This window comes from Verticillium alfalfae, genomic scaffold (assembly GCF_000150825.1).
Source record: "Verticillium alfalfae VaMs.102 supercont1.6 genomic scaffold, whole genome shotgun sequence".
Lineage (NCBI taxonomy): Eukaryota > Fungi > Ascomycota > Sordariomycetes > Glomerellales > Plectosphaerellaceae > Verticillium > Verticillium alfalfae.
In genome coordinates, this window is record NW_003315033.1 from 424,343 (window position 1) to 436,889 (window position 12,547).

General features: G+C 59.0%; 5 protein-coding genes across 5 annotated transcripts in view; 2 read left to right on the forward strand and 3 right to left on the reverse strand.

Annotated features, from left to right (window-relative positions):
- Nucleotides 1–523: 523 nt before the first annotated feature.
- VDBG_05227 (ribose-phosphate pyrophosphokinase) lies at nucleotides 524–1,928 on the reverse strand (the record flags this gene model as incomplete). Its single annotated transcript, XM_003004068.1, has 4 exons — nucleotides 524–754; nucleotides 805–1,056; nucleotides 1,232–1,554; nucleotides 1,610–1,928. The coding sequence occupies 4 exons, from the start codon at nucleotides 1,926–1,928 to the stop codon at nucleotides 524–526; spliced, it is 1,125 nt and encodes a 374-aa protein (XP_003004114.1).
- A 1,329-nt stretch (nucleotides 1,929–3,257) lies between these two features.
- VDBG_05228 (conserved hypothetical protein) lies at nucleotides 3,258–3,764 on the forward strand (the record flags this gene model as incomplete). The annotated part of the gene is made up of 2 exons (XM_003004069.1): nucleotides 3,258–3,389; nucleotides 3,447–3,764. 2 exons carry the CDS (start codon nucleotides 3,258–3,260, stop codon nucleotides 3,762–3,764), a joined length of 450 nt encoding a protein of 149 aa, XP_003004115.1.
- Nucleotides 3,765–5,071: 1,307 nt separating this feature from the next.
- Nucleotides 5,072–6,930, forward strand: VDBG_05229 (tRNA pseudouridine synthase; the record flags this gene model as incomplete). Its single annotated transcript, XM_003004070.1, has 3 exons — nucleotides 5,072–5,404; nucleotides 5,531–6,319; nucleotides 6,391–6,930. 3 exons carry the CDS (start codon nucleotides 5,072–5,074, stop codon nucleotides 6,928–6,930), a joined length of 1,662 nt encoding a protein of 553 aa, XP_003004116.1.
- A 167-nt stretch (nucleotides 6,931–7,097) lies between these two features.
- Nucleotides 7,098–8,147, reverse strand: VDBG_05230 (conserved hypothetical protein; the record flags this gene model as incomplete). The annotated part of the gene is made up of 3 exons (XM_003004071.1): nucleotides 7,098–7,731; nucleotides 7,823–7,899; nucleotides 8,136–8,147. The coding sequence occupies 3 exons, from the start codon at nucleotides 8,145–8,147 to the stop codon at nucleotides 7,098–7,100; spliced, it is 723 nt and encodes a 240-aa protein (XP_003004117.1).
- A 1,315-nt stretch (nucleotides 8,148–9,462) lies between these two features.
- VDBG_05231 (IDC1 protein) overlaps nucleotides 9,463–12,547 on the reverse strand; it is a gene marked incomplete at both ends in the record, with an annotated part of 5,019 nt that continues 1,934 nt past the window's right edge. The window contains 2 exons of the mRNA XM_003004072.1: nucleotides 9,463–12,319; nucleotides 12,375–12,456. Of these exons, the coding sequence (XP_003004118.1) occupies nucleotides 9,463–12,319; nucleotides 12,375–12,456 (2,939 nt within the window). The remainder of the gene's footprint in view (nucleotides 12,320–12,374; nucleotides 12,457–12,547) is intronic.

Sequence of the window (12,547 nt, forward strand, 5' to 3'; positions counted from 1 at the left end):
CCCCGCGCAGGGAGGGCGCATTCGGGGAGGATTCCGAAGAAGGACGGCAAAAGACAGCGCACAGAACGGCATGGCACAGCACGGCTCTCACGGCTTCCAAGAGCACGAAGGGTGTAATATGCGGTAAGTCCTAGAGAACGCCTCTAGTGTGAGACAGGGCAGCTTTAGTTTGACGTAAGAGCATCTGCGCGTGCGACTCCAGACAAAATCCCTTTCCAATGCACTTTCCAGATCCAGATTATCTCGTTGTAACGCCGGGGTTGTGAATGCTGCTTGAGGTGTGATGGTGTGGGTGCAAGGCTCCCTCCGTTGATCAGTTGTGCTGGAAGAGAACGCTGATTGATTCGCCGTGGTGGACGCGGCGGATCGCCTCGGCGAAAACAGGAGAGACTACGGGTAGGGTTAGTGGGGGATTCCCGGACGGCCCGGCATGGCGTGAAGGTCTTACCGTCCAAGTACTCAAGCTTTGGGGCACATTTGCCTATGTTCCCTTTGAGGAACAGTGTTGGTCACGATGATCTTATCAATGGCAGAGGCATTTGATGCGGGCAATTGCGTCGCCGCTGAAAGATGCCGTGGGTGAGGAGGGCTGTGATGGAGGTGGCGCCTTCCTTCTCAGGAGCTTCGCGGCACGGGTGATCGTGTTACCAGTGTCGACAAGGTCATCGATCAAGATGCACGTCCTGTCCTTGACGTCACCGACCAGCATCATGCTGGCGTTGCGTTGTTCGCTATACTTTGTTGGACGGCGTTCCTGGCCGCAAGTCAGCATGCCACTCCGATTCGCTGCACGAGCAGGCCTACCTTGTGGATGAGAGCAAAGCCCATGTCCAGCTCGTCGGCGACGGCAGTAGCGCGCTTGGCGCCTCCAGCATCCGGACTAATAATGACGGCTTCCCTGTAGTTGGGAATGTTCTGCTGGATATACTTCTTCAGGAGAGGCTTTCCATAGAGGTTGTCCACCGGCACGTCGAAGAAGCCCTGGTACTGGGGATCGTGGAGGTCCATCCTACAGTAGTCAGCCATCCGTCCGGAAACGAGTCCCGAATTGAGTTGCTGATTGCAATGGGCACGTGGCCCCACGGCAGAGAGTATGGATTCACGAGGAGGCATGCAGGAACAAGATGGCTACAGGAAGACCTACGTGATCTGGACGTCATTAGCAACGTTCCACCACGAGTTGGTCTTACGACAAACCCGAGATTGGCTTGAGGGTTCAAAGGAGACTCACCACATGGTCGGCGCCGGCACAAGTCAGCAAATCGGCGACAAGGGTGCCGGCCTGGGCGACCCATTGCTTGTAGCCAGGCTTGACCTTGAAGTTGGCCAGAGCGCTCTGATTGTTTCCCTGGTCGTGGGTGGTGAAGCTGGGTTGCGACGACAGGGAGCCTTCTTGTTGGTGACGGCCCGGGGTCTTGGGATCGCCGTTTCTTGAGTAGCCATTGAGGTTGTTTTCGGCCAGCTTGGTCCTAGCAAGCTTGGAGTCGAGGCCCTCGATGCCACTGCTCAGCGTCTGGGTCCTCGAGATGCCCGGGACCAGGCGTAGCAGGGACGCTTTCGAAGGTATAGCTCCCGTTTTGGGGGTTTTCGGGCATCTTGAGCGGGGCACCGATCTTGTTGTAAGGTACGTCGGGCTGACGCGAGTAAGGGAACAACGGCGTGATGGCGGTGACCCGCTTCGCGGAACCGGTCTTGCAGGCGGAGATCATGATGCAGAGGTCAATGAAGCCGTCGTTGACGGAGCCGGAGGCGGACTGGACAATGTACACATCCTTTCCTCGGACGGAATCCTTGATTTCGCATCTGCTCTCACCAGCCGAGAATTTTGTGAGAATGCGCTCGCACGAGGTGACGCCGAGTATGTTGCAGATGTTGTCAATCAGCTCCGGGTGGGAGTTCCCGCCGAGGATGACAATGTTGCGAACCATAGTGTCTTCGCGAACGTGTCAGAGACGGTGTCCGAGAAGCAGGGTTGGACCGAGCCTACCTTACGGTCCGCTGGGTGTTTTTGTGGGAGGTAAGGGAGAAGCGATGCCGTCAATGAGACGCCTTTCGTTCCGGGGGGTCGGAAGTCTTGGAGGAGTTTGGCGGTGTTCAATGCGCCAACTGTGCCAGGACAATGGAGTTTCCGTGTAGACTGGGCGGTCAGACTTGTCGTCGTCGTCGACGGTGAAGCAAGATTTGCGTCTTCGCGATGGTTGTCGGTGACCGGCGGGGCGACGTCAGAGGAGCGAAAGTGAGCAAAGAATGCCGAGGATCGGAGTAGGACGGATGCGGTTCGAGGCGGGCCGAGACGGACGAATTGGTGACGTGCGGAAAAGCTTCCCTCAAAGAAGAATTCTTGTCAGAGAGGCAGCATGGCTCGGGGGGGGCGGTTTGCAGTGTGATGCCGGATTGATCAATGACTGATTTGCAGTCGGCAAAACAGCCAAGTGGAAAAGGCTGGGTGACTCGGTGAGGAGAGGGAGCGGGTTAGATGTATGCGCGGCGAGGGAAGAAAAAAAGCTGGAGTCTCGAGCTTGGTGGGGTCCGGGTTCCATGTGCCATTGCCATGGCGGCATGTACATAGGTAGGTGCTACCAGGGTGCAAAGCGGAGATGCAGGCCCTGGCGGCACCGCAGGCAAGGGCAGCCGGTTGCATGCAGGCAAATTTTGCGCCATCTGCGTCATGGTCTTCGTGATCACACTGTATTTAGCCTGTCTTCAGCTGGCTACAGGGGGGATGCTCAGCGAAGCATGGTGCTGTGAGATTAATCTTCCACCGTGCATCTGCGAGACACTGGCACGCCATCCTTCTCATTCTGCCCCTCCATGCTGGTCGTCCTTGTCCCCCACCAGCCCACCAGCCTGACGATCTGGAAACCCGACAGAGCGAAAAGTCCACCACTGACCCGATTGGCGATTGTCATCACGCGCATGCGTCTCTTTACTTTGAGCCACCTTGAGCAGCGCGACACTTTCAACCGTGTTGAGATCGTCGATATTCACTCCGAGTTGCTGAGTGCCAGCTACACCGACTTTGAGGGGTCCTTACAAAGCGAGCCTCCTAGCCTTCTCCAGCTGCATCTTGCCCAGTCTCCCTCGCGTCACATCCTTCGGCTGGTCAGGCTTCTCAAACACATCCTTTCCTAGGTAGGTGAGTCAGTCATTGCTTCAGTCACTCAACAAAGTACTGCGTGACGAATGCCATTCCTGTGGTTCGGATGGGCAATTGAGCACACCTGGACGACTAACATTCTTCATCAGCCAGCGTCACCATGAAGATTCTCGAGGCTCAGTCGGCCGTCCTGACCAATTTCGAGGTCTACCACCATGTCGTCAACCAGCCTCAAGGCAGCAGGCGAGCTGGGAAAAAAGGCCCGACAAACTATGAGACTTTGCATCGAGAGGTATGCCCAATGAAGGAAATATGTATTCATCTTTAAACAAAACGCTAATCCGTCAAGCTTGTTCATTATCTCACCACCATGCCAAACCCCCTCGCCCAGCGGCCCCTTCCCTACAGCCAAGACTGCATCAAGCAGCTGATCCAGCGCCTGCACCCCTACGAGCTCGCCAAGGGCGAGATGATGATGATCTTCAACTTGCGCCCGGCCTCTGCCTCCGCTCTCAACACCATCATCGAGGACATGGAAGATCGCTTCGACGAGGACAAGCAGGCCGAGATTGTCGACATCATCGCCGAGGTTCTCGGAACTTTCCCGCCTGGGGGCGCTGCTGGAGCCGCAGAGGCCAACGGCCAGGCCGAGCACGGGACGTCGTAGTTCTACATCCCAGACCGCCGATGGCGCCACGTCGACCAGTCGTCGTCGACCCCCAGCACGTGGAGCGACTGACGCAGCAGTATGAAATGACGGCCTCCGCAGCGGTGCCGATCGGCGGCCTCACATGAGCGTGCAGCCGCCCTCGCTCTGGCCGCCTGCTGCAGATGTCGTCTTGACCGCCGTGGAACAGATGTCTTCAAACGCCGGCTTCAGGAGCTCACCCGTAACGGCAGAGCACTCCATGTACCTGTCGACGCGCATCTCCTGCGCTTGCGCGTACGCTTCCTGCGGCAAGATGATACCGTTGGGGTCGGTCTCGGATCGTAGGTCTCGCTTGAGGCCGAGGACCAGGATAGGGAGGTTATCAACTCGCTGGAAGGCCATCTTGACCTCTCTCAACCACTGCCAAGCGCGTCAGAGTACGGCTCACCCCGTAGGGAAGACGATCACCACTCACCACTCTGCGCGTGTTGATGAGACTGAGTCGCTGGCTTATGTCATAGCAGATGACTACGACATCAGGGTCGAGAAGTTTCCAGCTGTCCGGGCTGTTGTTGTCGTAAAACTCAAGCCGATAGGGTCGTGTGCCAAGCTTGATCTCAAAGATAAAAGGCTGGTCAATATCGCGGAGCAATAGTCACTGGACCGGTTCCCTCGACAGCACTGATGCGTCTGGAGTGTCTGCCGAGTCAAGCCGCGTGCCGGTGGTGGTGGTGCTGAAGCGAGGAAAGCATCGGCCTTCCGGGCAGAGCGGGGTGGGAGGGGAGGGTTACGTACGACAGGAAAGACGTCTTGCCACACTTCTCATCCCCTACGAGCAATATGGTGACTGTTTCAGTATCCATTTCGTCCTGTGTTTCTATGTCAAGTGATGAGTGAGTCTGGCGAACAAATGGCGCAGGCTGAAGGGTGAAGCCATGTCGTTCGTTGATGGACGCCGAAGATAGGGACGTATCAGCCACACCAATTGATTTCTAACACAGCCACTTGATGTGGCTCGAGCGCCTCCTCTCAACTCACTTCAAGGCTCTTGCTCTTGACGATTTTGACAACATCCAACATGTATAGAGAGAGAAGGGGAAAAAAAGTAGTGCTCGTTGCTTGATGAATTCTTTCTATTGCCTTGTATCTCGAACACGCGCAGACCTTTGATGAAGGCTGCGAGTCTCCTCTCGGCGGCCGAGTCCAGCGTCCTGCGCCCTAGACTCCATTTCTCGTCCTCCCCTCACATCACGAGAATTTTACCTTCATCGCCATCGTCTGCATCCCATCACCAGACCCGGCGCACGCAGTCGTCCACCGCCACCATGTCCAACAACGTCAGGTACGACACCTGGGACAAGGAGCGGCTCATCTGCCGCGTGCGGCAGCTCGAGATGGAGATCCGCCACCGCGACGCCGCCGCCAAAAGAGCCGTGACACTGACGCACTCGGCCCCCTCGACACCCGGCGGCGACTCGTCCTCGGCGGTGGCAGCGCCGCCGCCTGCGAAGAAGCGCAAGAAGGGAGCCGCCAGCATAGATCCTTCGCGCTACTCGTACCGCTACGTCGCCCTGCGCCTCGCCTACCTCGGCAAGAACTACAACGGCTTTGAGCACCAGCAGTCGGCCGTGCAGGCGACGATTGAGTCGGCGCTGTGGGTCGGGCCCTCACCAAAGGCCTGCCTCATCTTTCCCGCCCCGGGCGAGGGACATTGACCAGGATCGACTTTCAAACTACAAGGAGCTCGACTACTCCAAGTGCGGACGCACGGACAAGGGCGTCAGCGCCTTTGGCCAGGTCATCGGCCTCCGCCTCCGCAGCAGCAAGCCCCTGCCAAGACAGCGGCCCAGCTCGAAGAGGAGGCGCGCAAGAAGGCCGAAGCCCTTCAGGAGAAGCAGAAGCAGCAGCAGCAGGACGGTCAAGGGGACGTCAGCATGCAGGACGTCGCAGCCGAGCAGCAGCAGCAGCAGCAGCAGCAGCCGCCATCACCTCCTCCCGCGCCCAAGCCCTGGGACCCCATCAAAGACGAGCTCCCCTACTGCAAGACGCTCAACCGCCTGCTGCCGCCCGACATCCGCATCCTGGCCTGGTGCCCGTCGACGCCCGAGGGCTTCTCGGCGCGCTTCTCCTGCACGGAGCGCCAGTACCGCTACTACTTTACGCAGCCGGCCTTTGCGCCGGCGCCCGAGGGCCTCACACCGCCCAAGGGCCCCTCGCAGCCGCGCAAGAAGAAGGACGCCGCGCCGCCGCCGCCGCCGCGACCCAAGGTCGGCTATCTCGACATTGACGCCATGCGCGCCGCCGCCAAGAAGTTCGAGGGCCTGCACGATTTCCGCAACTTCTGCAAGGTCGACGGCGGCAAGCAGCTGACGAATTTTATGCGCCGCATGTTCGAGGCCGACATTGTCGAGGTCGACGACGTCGCGTCGGCGGTGCCGTACCTGTCCGGCGCGGCGTTTGCGCAGCCAGAGACGGCAGCGCATGGTGGTGGTGGCGGCGGCGGCGTGATGCCCAAGGTGTACTACCTGCACGTGCGCGGGTCGGCGTTCCTGTGGCACCAGATCCGGCACATGGTCAGCGTGCTGTTCCTCGTGGGCCAGGGGCTCGAGCGGCCGAGGTCGTGGACGAGCTGCTCGACGTCGAGCGGGCACCCGCGCAAGCCCAACTACGGCTCGCGCACGAGGTGCCGCTCGTGCTGTGGGACTGCATCTTCCCGACGGACCGCAGCGTGCCCGAGGGCCAGCAGGCCGACGGCATGGCGTGGGTGTGGGAGGCGGGCGAGAACAAGTACGGCGCCGGCGGCCTCGTCGACGTCCTGTGGGCCGGGTGGCGCGAGAAGAAGATGGACGAGCTGCTGGCCAACAGGCTGCTCGACCTCGTGTCGCTGCAGGGGTGCCCCGAGGCGAACCCGGCGCAGAACGTCAAGTGGAACGTGCTGCAAAAGGTCTACGCTGGCGGCAACGAGGGGCGGCTCGCCGGCGAGCACCTGCCTCTGATGAAGAGGAAGGTGGTGCCGTCGCCGATGGAGATCAACGACCGCTGGGCGCAGCGCATGGGCTACGGCTCGTCCGAGGAGCTGCTGAAGGAAGAGAACTGGCGCGTCTCCTTGGCCAAAGACAGGCGGGCGAGACGGGAGGGCGGATCGGGGACGGCGACGCCAGCGGTCCAAGAGCCGGAGGCATGACACTCTGCATCCGAGGTGGACGGTCAAAGACACAGTAAAACATAGTAGCGGTTCCTTCAGATAGCAATCCATTTGCCGTCTCACATGTTCAGATATATATGCTCCTACTTCGCCATGCCGGGTACTTGGGTATATTCCTTCCTGTCTCTCTTCTCGAGTGTTCCACGTCAATGCTTGCCGCCCTCCTCCCACAAACACCCCCTCACGCCCCTCCAAACCGTCTCGACGATCCTCCGCCGCGGCAAGAGCCCAGAAAATACAACGACAAGTTCGCCCTCCCCTTCGACGACGACAACGAGGTAATGGCGGACCTCGAACCCCCGAAACGCCTCGTTCACGAGGACATCCCTGATCTTCTCGGTCGGTATGAACCGCGTGGCCGTGCCTGCGAGGTAGCTGCCCGACGACGACGACGTCTGGATGCCGAACCCGCGCAGCACGAGAAGGCTCTCCGTCTTGTGGACGCGGCGCAGAGAGGCCCAGAGCAGCACGACGGCCGTCGGGAGCAGCAGCACCAGCGGGGTCGTGGCGGCGAGGCGGCGCGCCACGACGCCGGGGGGCGAGAGGGCGACGCTGTGGAGGGCGCGCAGCAAGGTCGTTGTGGAGAGAAGAGGGGCGTCGATCGCTTTGGACGGTGCTGGAACGGCATATGGCGAGAGGAGGTAGATGGACCAGAGGAGCAGCAGGGAGAAGCCGCCGACGACGAGACGCAGGGGCACGAGGGCCAGGAGAGCGAGGCGCAGCGGGAGAGTCGTTGGTGGTCGGGTCGTGACGGTGAACTCGGCAGTCGTAGGCGAGGGTCTGCGTATGAGCAGGTGGGGCGCTGTCGTGAGCATCGTGCCGCTGGTTTTGTGGTCAGGAACCGCTGCACCAGATCATCGAGGTACGTAGCAGATGGGTAGGCGTAGATAGTAGGGAATTGGATCGACCTAGGCGACGACTGTGATGATGCGCTCGTTGTATTCCTGGCTAGAAGAAGCTTTGTCAGGGATTTACAGCTGTATAGCTGTCCGCGACTTCAATTTGCGGAGCGATACGAAGTCTCATGGAGGCATTGCGAAGCTACCCATGATGAAGCTGTTCGAGATGGTGGGCCGTCATTTGACAGCTTGAGAGGGAAGCTGAGGTACCTACCTACATGGGTCCTAATCGACAGCGCCCTTGGTGGATGACTAATCAAACCTTGCCCAGTATGGCTGACCTACCTTCGGTAGCATCATAGCCGCCCGTGGACATGACAGGGCGGAAAGCGAGGTAGCTCCAATGACAGGCTTGAAAGGTAGCCCAGCCTTGTATTGGACTTTTTTCCAAGCCGCAAACCATCTTTGTTCTGGTTCACTCAGTACTGGACTCGGACCTGGCTGCAAGCACCACTGTTCGATGGGAGGGTCCACCTTTCCGTGTCAGGGCTGACTAAGCACCTCCTGGCCATGACCTCTGGGTCTATAAACCAGCCAATCCGGCTTTCCTGCCGGCTGTAATGGCCCAACGGGGAAAGCTCTCGCAATTCTCGTCCGGACTGATCCAAACCCAGTTCGAACCCCCCAGCTGGCGCCCAGCACGAATGCCGCGGTGGCCGTCCACTCGCTTGGGTAACCAGCGATGCTGCGTGCGGCCCTAAGCAATGAAGGTGACACTTGAGGGAGGCTTCACTCTGCAGAGGCACCTTCACCGTCGCATGGCGTGCTGGATTACGATCGCTGGGGGCTTGGGTTAGTCGGACGAGGTGGAGATGACGACTTCTTTTTGATTTTTGTTTCTTCATTCTCAACCCTCCCTCTCCCCCGACAGACTTTTGCTGCTCTCTGCTCTTTGGATTTGTCTTTCGGAACAGATGCTTCTGGAAAGATTTCGCAATCCGCCGTGTTCGACCACCTGTCCGTTCGCTGCAGTGACCGACCTGTTGACTCAATCTAACCAATGCACGTCATCTTCACCACCATCATCACCTCGGCATGGGCAAAAGTCGGGCCAAAGCAGACATGTTGATTAAGCACCGTACCATATTTCCCACACAAAGATGCCGCGAGGCAACGATGTAAATCCCTTTCCCCTTTCCCTACGGCCTTTTGAATTTTGCCCTTTGCTCCGCCTTCTTCCCCTCTTCCTCTTCACCTTGGTCATATCAGTCATGAAGTGAACGAGCACAAAAGTCCATTCCGTCGTCTCCGAGCAGATCGCGTGCCGTGAGAGCCACATCAAGGAAAGTAAGAAAAGTTAATACAGCCGCACTGCTTGCACCGCGCACACACACAGGCCCTCCATACCCCGCCAACTGTCATAGTGCCCTGCCCAGGGTCTGCGTCTTCGTCTGCCGTACTGAAAAGGAATGCTGGACTGCCATGAATATCCTTTGCTCAGCAACTATCTAGGCGTGGTGCATGCGTGCCGCGCGCCGAAGCGAAGGCTGGTATCGAAGAAATGCCTTGGACGCCAATCGCCATGCAAATGAATCGAAGTCGTTTATCGTGTGTGTTTCAAAGTCTGAAGGAAGCAAATAAAGGAAATGCGCGCCTGTGAAAAGACGCCCACTTAGATCATCTCGCTCTCGTGCAGCCCAGTCGGTAGACCCTGCTGGTCGGAAATGATGGGGGACCGTAGCAGGTCGTGTTGGCCGTACCCTCCAGGCATCGGCACGCTCTCGTATGGAGCGATGGTCTGACCACCGTCGAGTCCAGGTGAGCGGATGCGCACCATGCTCGAGTCTTTTCGCGGACGGCTCGCCGACCGGAATCGCTCTGTCGCCTTTGTGAACCGCGTCGAAATGCTGCTGTCTTTGTCTCGGGACTCTCTTTCACGCTCCGTAAAGCTGCGTCCGCGAGAGTGGTGCCCTTTGCCGGAAGGCACCGGAGGCGCTGCCAGAACAGGAACGGATGTGTCCACAAGCGTGGCCACAGGCGCCTGCTGCTCGTCGTCGTCCACAACAATCTCAATCATACCCGTTCCAAGTGCTCCAGCGCCGGGTTGCATGAAGTGCGGCAACGGTGCTGGGGGTGGTGGGGGAGGCATCGCCAGGTGTTGTAGCTCCTTGAGCATAGGGGGTGGTGGTGGCGGTGGCGGCATATTGTCATCGTGAGATGCCCTGCGATACTCGCTCATGCTTCTATCGCCCAGCATCTCGTCAATGCCCCGGATTTCGCTAGTGGATCCCTTCAGCATCGAGTGGCCTCGAGAGTGCGTTCGCCCATGGCTTTTGCCAGCCGGCGGTGGCATATCTGACCTGCGTCGACCCAGAGGCTCATCTGGAATGGGTGCTGACATGCTGCGAGGAATCATTGGCCTGGTGGGAGGCTGGTAGACCGTCGACGGCAGGAGAGTGAGCGGCTCTGCCTCCGGCTGTCCAGTCTCTACCTTGGCGTAAGGCTCATTTGGTGACGCAGTAGGCGAGTGTCGCTGAGCGAATGTCGCCGGAATGGGCGGCATTTCAGGCGGCGCTGCCTTTTCAGAGCCGATAATCAGACGCATGGCTTTTGGAGTTGCTGGGAGGCCAATGTGCACACCCTGACTGCTGCGGGCATACATGCTTCGAGTGGGGTCGGCCGTCTTGGAACGGGGAGAGCTTTCCATCTGCGTCGAGGTAGGAGCCTCGACGATTTGCGACAGAGCCGGAGAAATGTCGTTGGGATGGGGGATCAGAGGTGCTAACGGCCGCTTCGCGAGCGACTTGCGGCGCTCCTCGAGCTCACGGGCGGCCTGTTCCTTCTTGCGCTGCCTCTCGTCCTTCATTGCCTTGAGGTCGCCAGCGTGCTCAGTGGAGGGCGCGGCCCGGACCATGACAGTCTGCTTTGGGTGCTCAGGAGACGCCGTCGCAGGGCGGCGGCGACTCTCGGATGGCTCTTGCCTAGCTAGGTCTGGAGATCTAGGTTCAATCTGGCTGGCGCTACGGTTATGGCGCAGGCGGAACTTTTCCTGCGCCTCAACGGCCTTCCGGTAATCTTCTTCATCCTCAGAGCCATGGTAATGGATGGCCCCCGCAGACATTGGAACGGGTGAGGACGGCGACCTGATTGCAGAACCTTCGCGGCCCTTGCTGCGACCTCGCAAGTCCAGCGCAGGAGGTCGATGGCGAGCCTCTGGACTCGTGCGACGGGTTTGACTGCCGCGACTGGAAGTCCTGCTCTTCGGTTGCCGGCTGCGACTGCTCTGACGGGATTTGCTGCTCTTTCTTGCGGTGACGGGATCTTCACCCGTCCTGTCCAGCATCTTGGGGGTGCTCAGGTTGATGAGGTCCTCAGGCGACATTGGAATAGGTGATGTTGGTGACCGCTTGGCCTTGGGCCATTTGCGGCTCCCGGAGCGGCCGCGATCCCCAGAGCGTTCCCGCGACGCACCCTTACGAGTACGCGACCGGCTGCTCTCTCGCTCGCCTCGTCCGCGAGACTCTTGACGGCCTTCGCGGCTGCTGTGGCGGCTACGCTGCTTCTTGCCATACAACTGAGCAGTGTCGAGGCTGTGAATGTAATCCTGGCGAGTAGCACCAGTAGTGTTGCTGCGGTGGCTCCTGCCGGTGCTAGACTGAGACGTGATGGAGCTTACCACAGAGCCTAGATCACGGCGCCGCGATGCACAGTGGAAACGAGTCGATGATGTTACTGATTGTTCAGGGGACGTGACTTCTCCGATCATCGGGTGCCACATAGGCACAGCTGCAGCTGATACCTTTGGGATGCGGTCGCGAGAACCGTTTCGTCGATTCACGTTACCTTCCATCTTGACGGTCACAAGAGCGTCTGGAGATGGCGGTGGCTGATCTCTAGTTCGCAGCCTTCGCGGCGGTTTCGGGTAATCACGCATCATCATTGGGCTAGCGGTCGCGGCGCGCTGAAGTGAGAGGCCAGCAGCCAATGTTTCCTGGTCAGAAGACGACATTCGCGTGTGTGCAGCTCGGCGAGCCTCGTTAGGGTCGACGGGAGTGGCGGACGCCTCGCTCCGCTTCAGATCACGAGGTAGATCTGAAGGGATCTCGCCGATAGATGGAAGTCGTTTACGGCCAAATGCAGACGTGTTTGACCTAGCCGAGTTGGGCGTGTTGAACTGACTCCTGTTGGACGGGCGGATGAACGCTGTGGTAACATCAAAGCCTCCAGGGGAGACGGCTGACTCGGCAATAGGGGTCACGCCAGCAGCGATGGGAGTCTGTCCGCCGTCTTGTTGCGAGAAGAACTTCGACTTGGCTCCGCCCTGGTCGCCGAACGATGTGATGAGTTTGAGGGCTGATGTTTTTGCAATGCTACGCTGCGGCCCGCGGGTGATCCCAGGTGGCGAGAGTGGGGGTGAGAGAATCTCTGGGATGCTTGGGTTCACCGCGGCATTGATGCTTTGAAAGTTGACCTGGGCAGCCGAGGGTGAGGTCCATGGTTCTGAAGACTCCTGGCCGGTGCAGGCAAAGCTAGAAGTATTTGTCAGTACAAGAATCAGATCTGAGGTCGGCGCAAAGGTCTCACCATCCCACTGCGAGCTGAGTTTGCCCGTGCATCACAGCCCATTCTCCCCACTTCTTGATTAGAGCTGCTTGGCGCTCCCAAACTGCCGGATAGAACAAGCACATCAGGATCAAAGCTTCCATGTAGCCGCTTGTGCGAGACATAGATCTCAATGGCATCATTGTGATCACCCA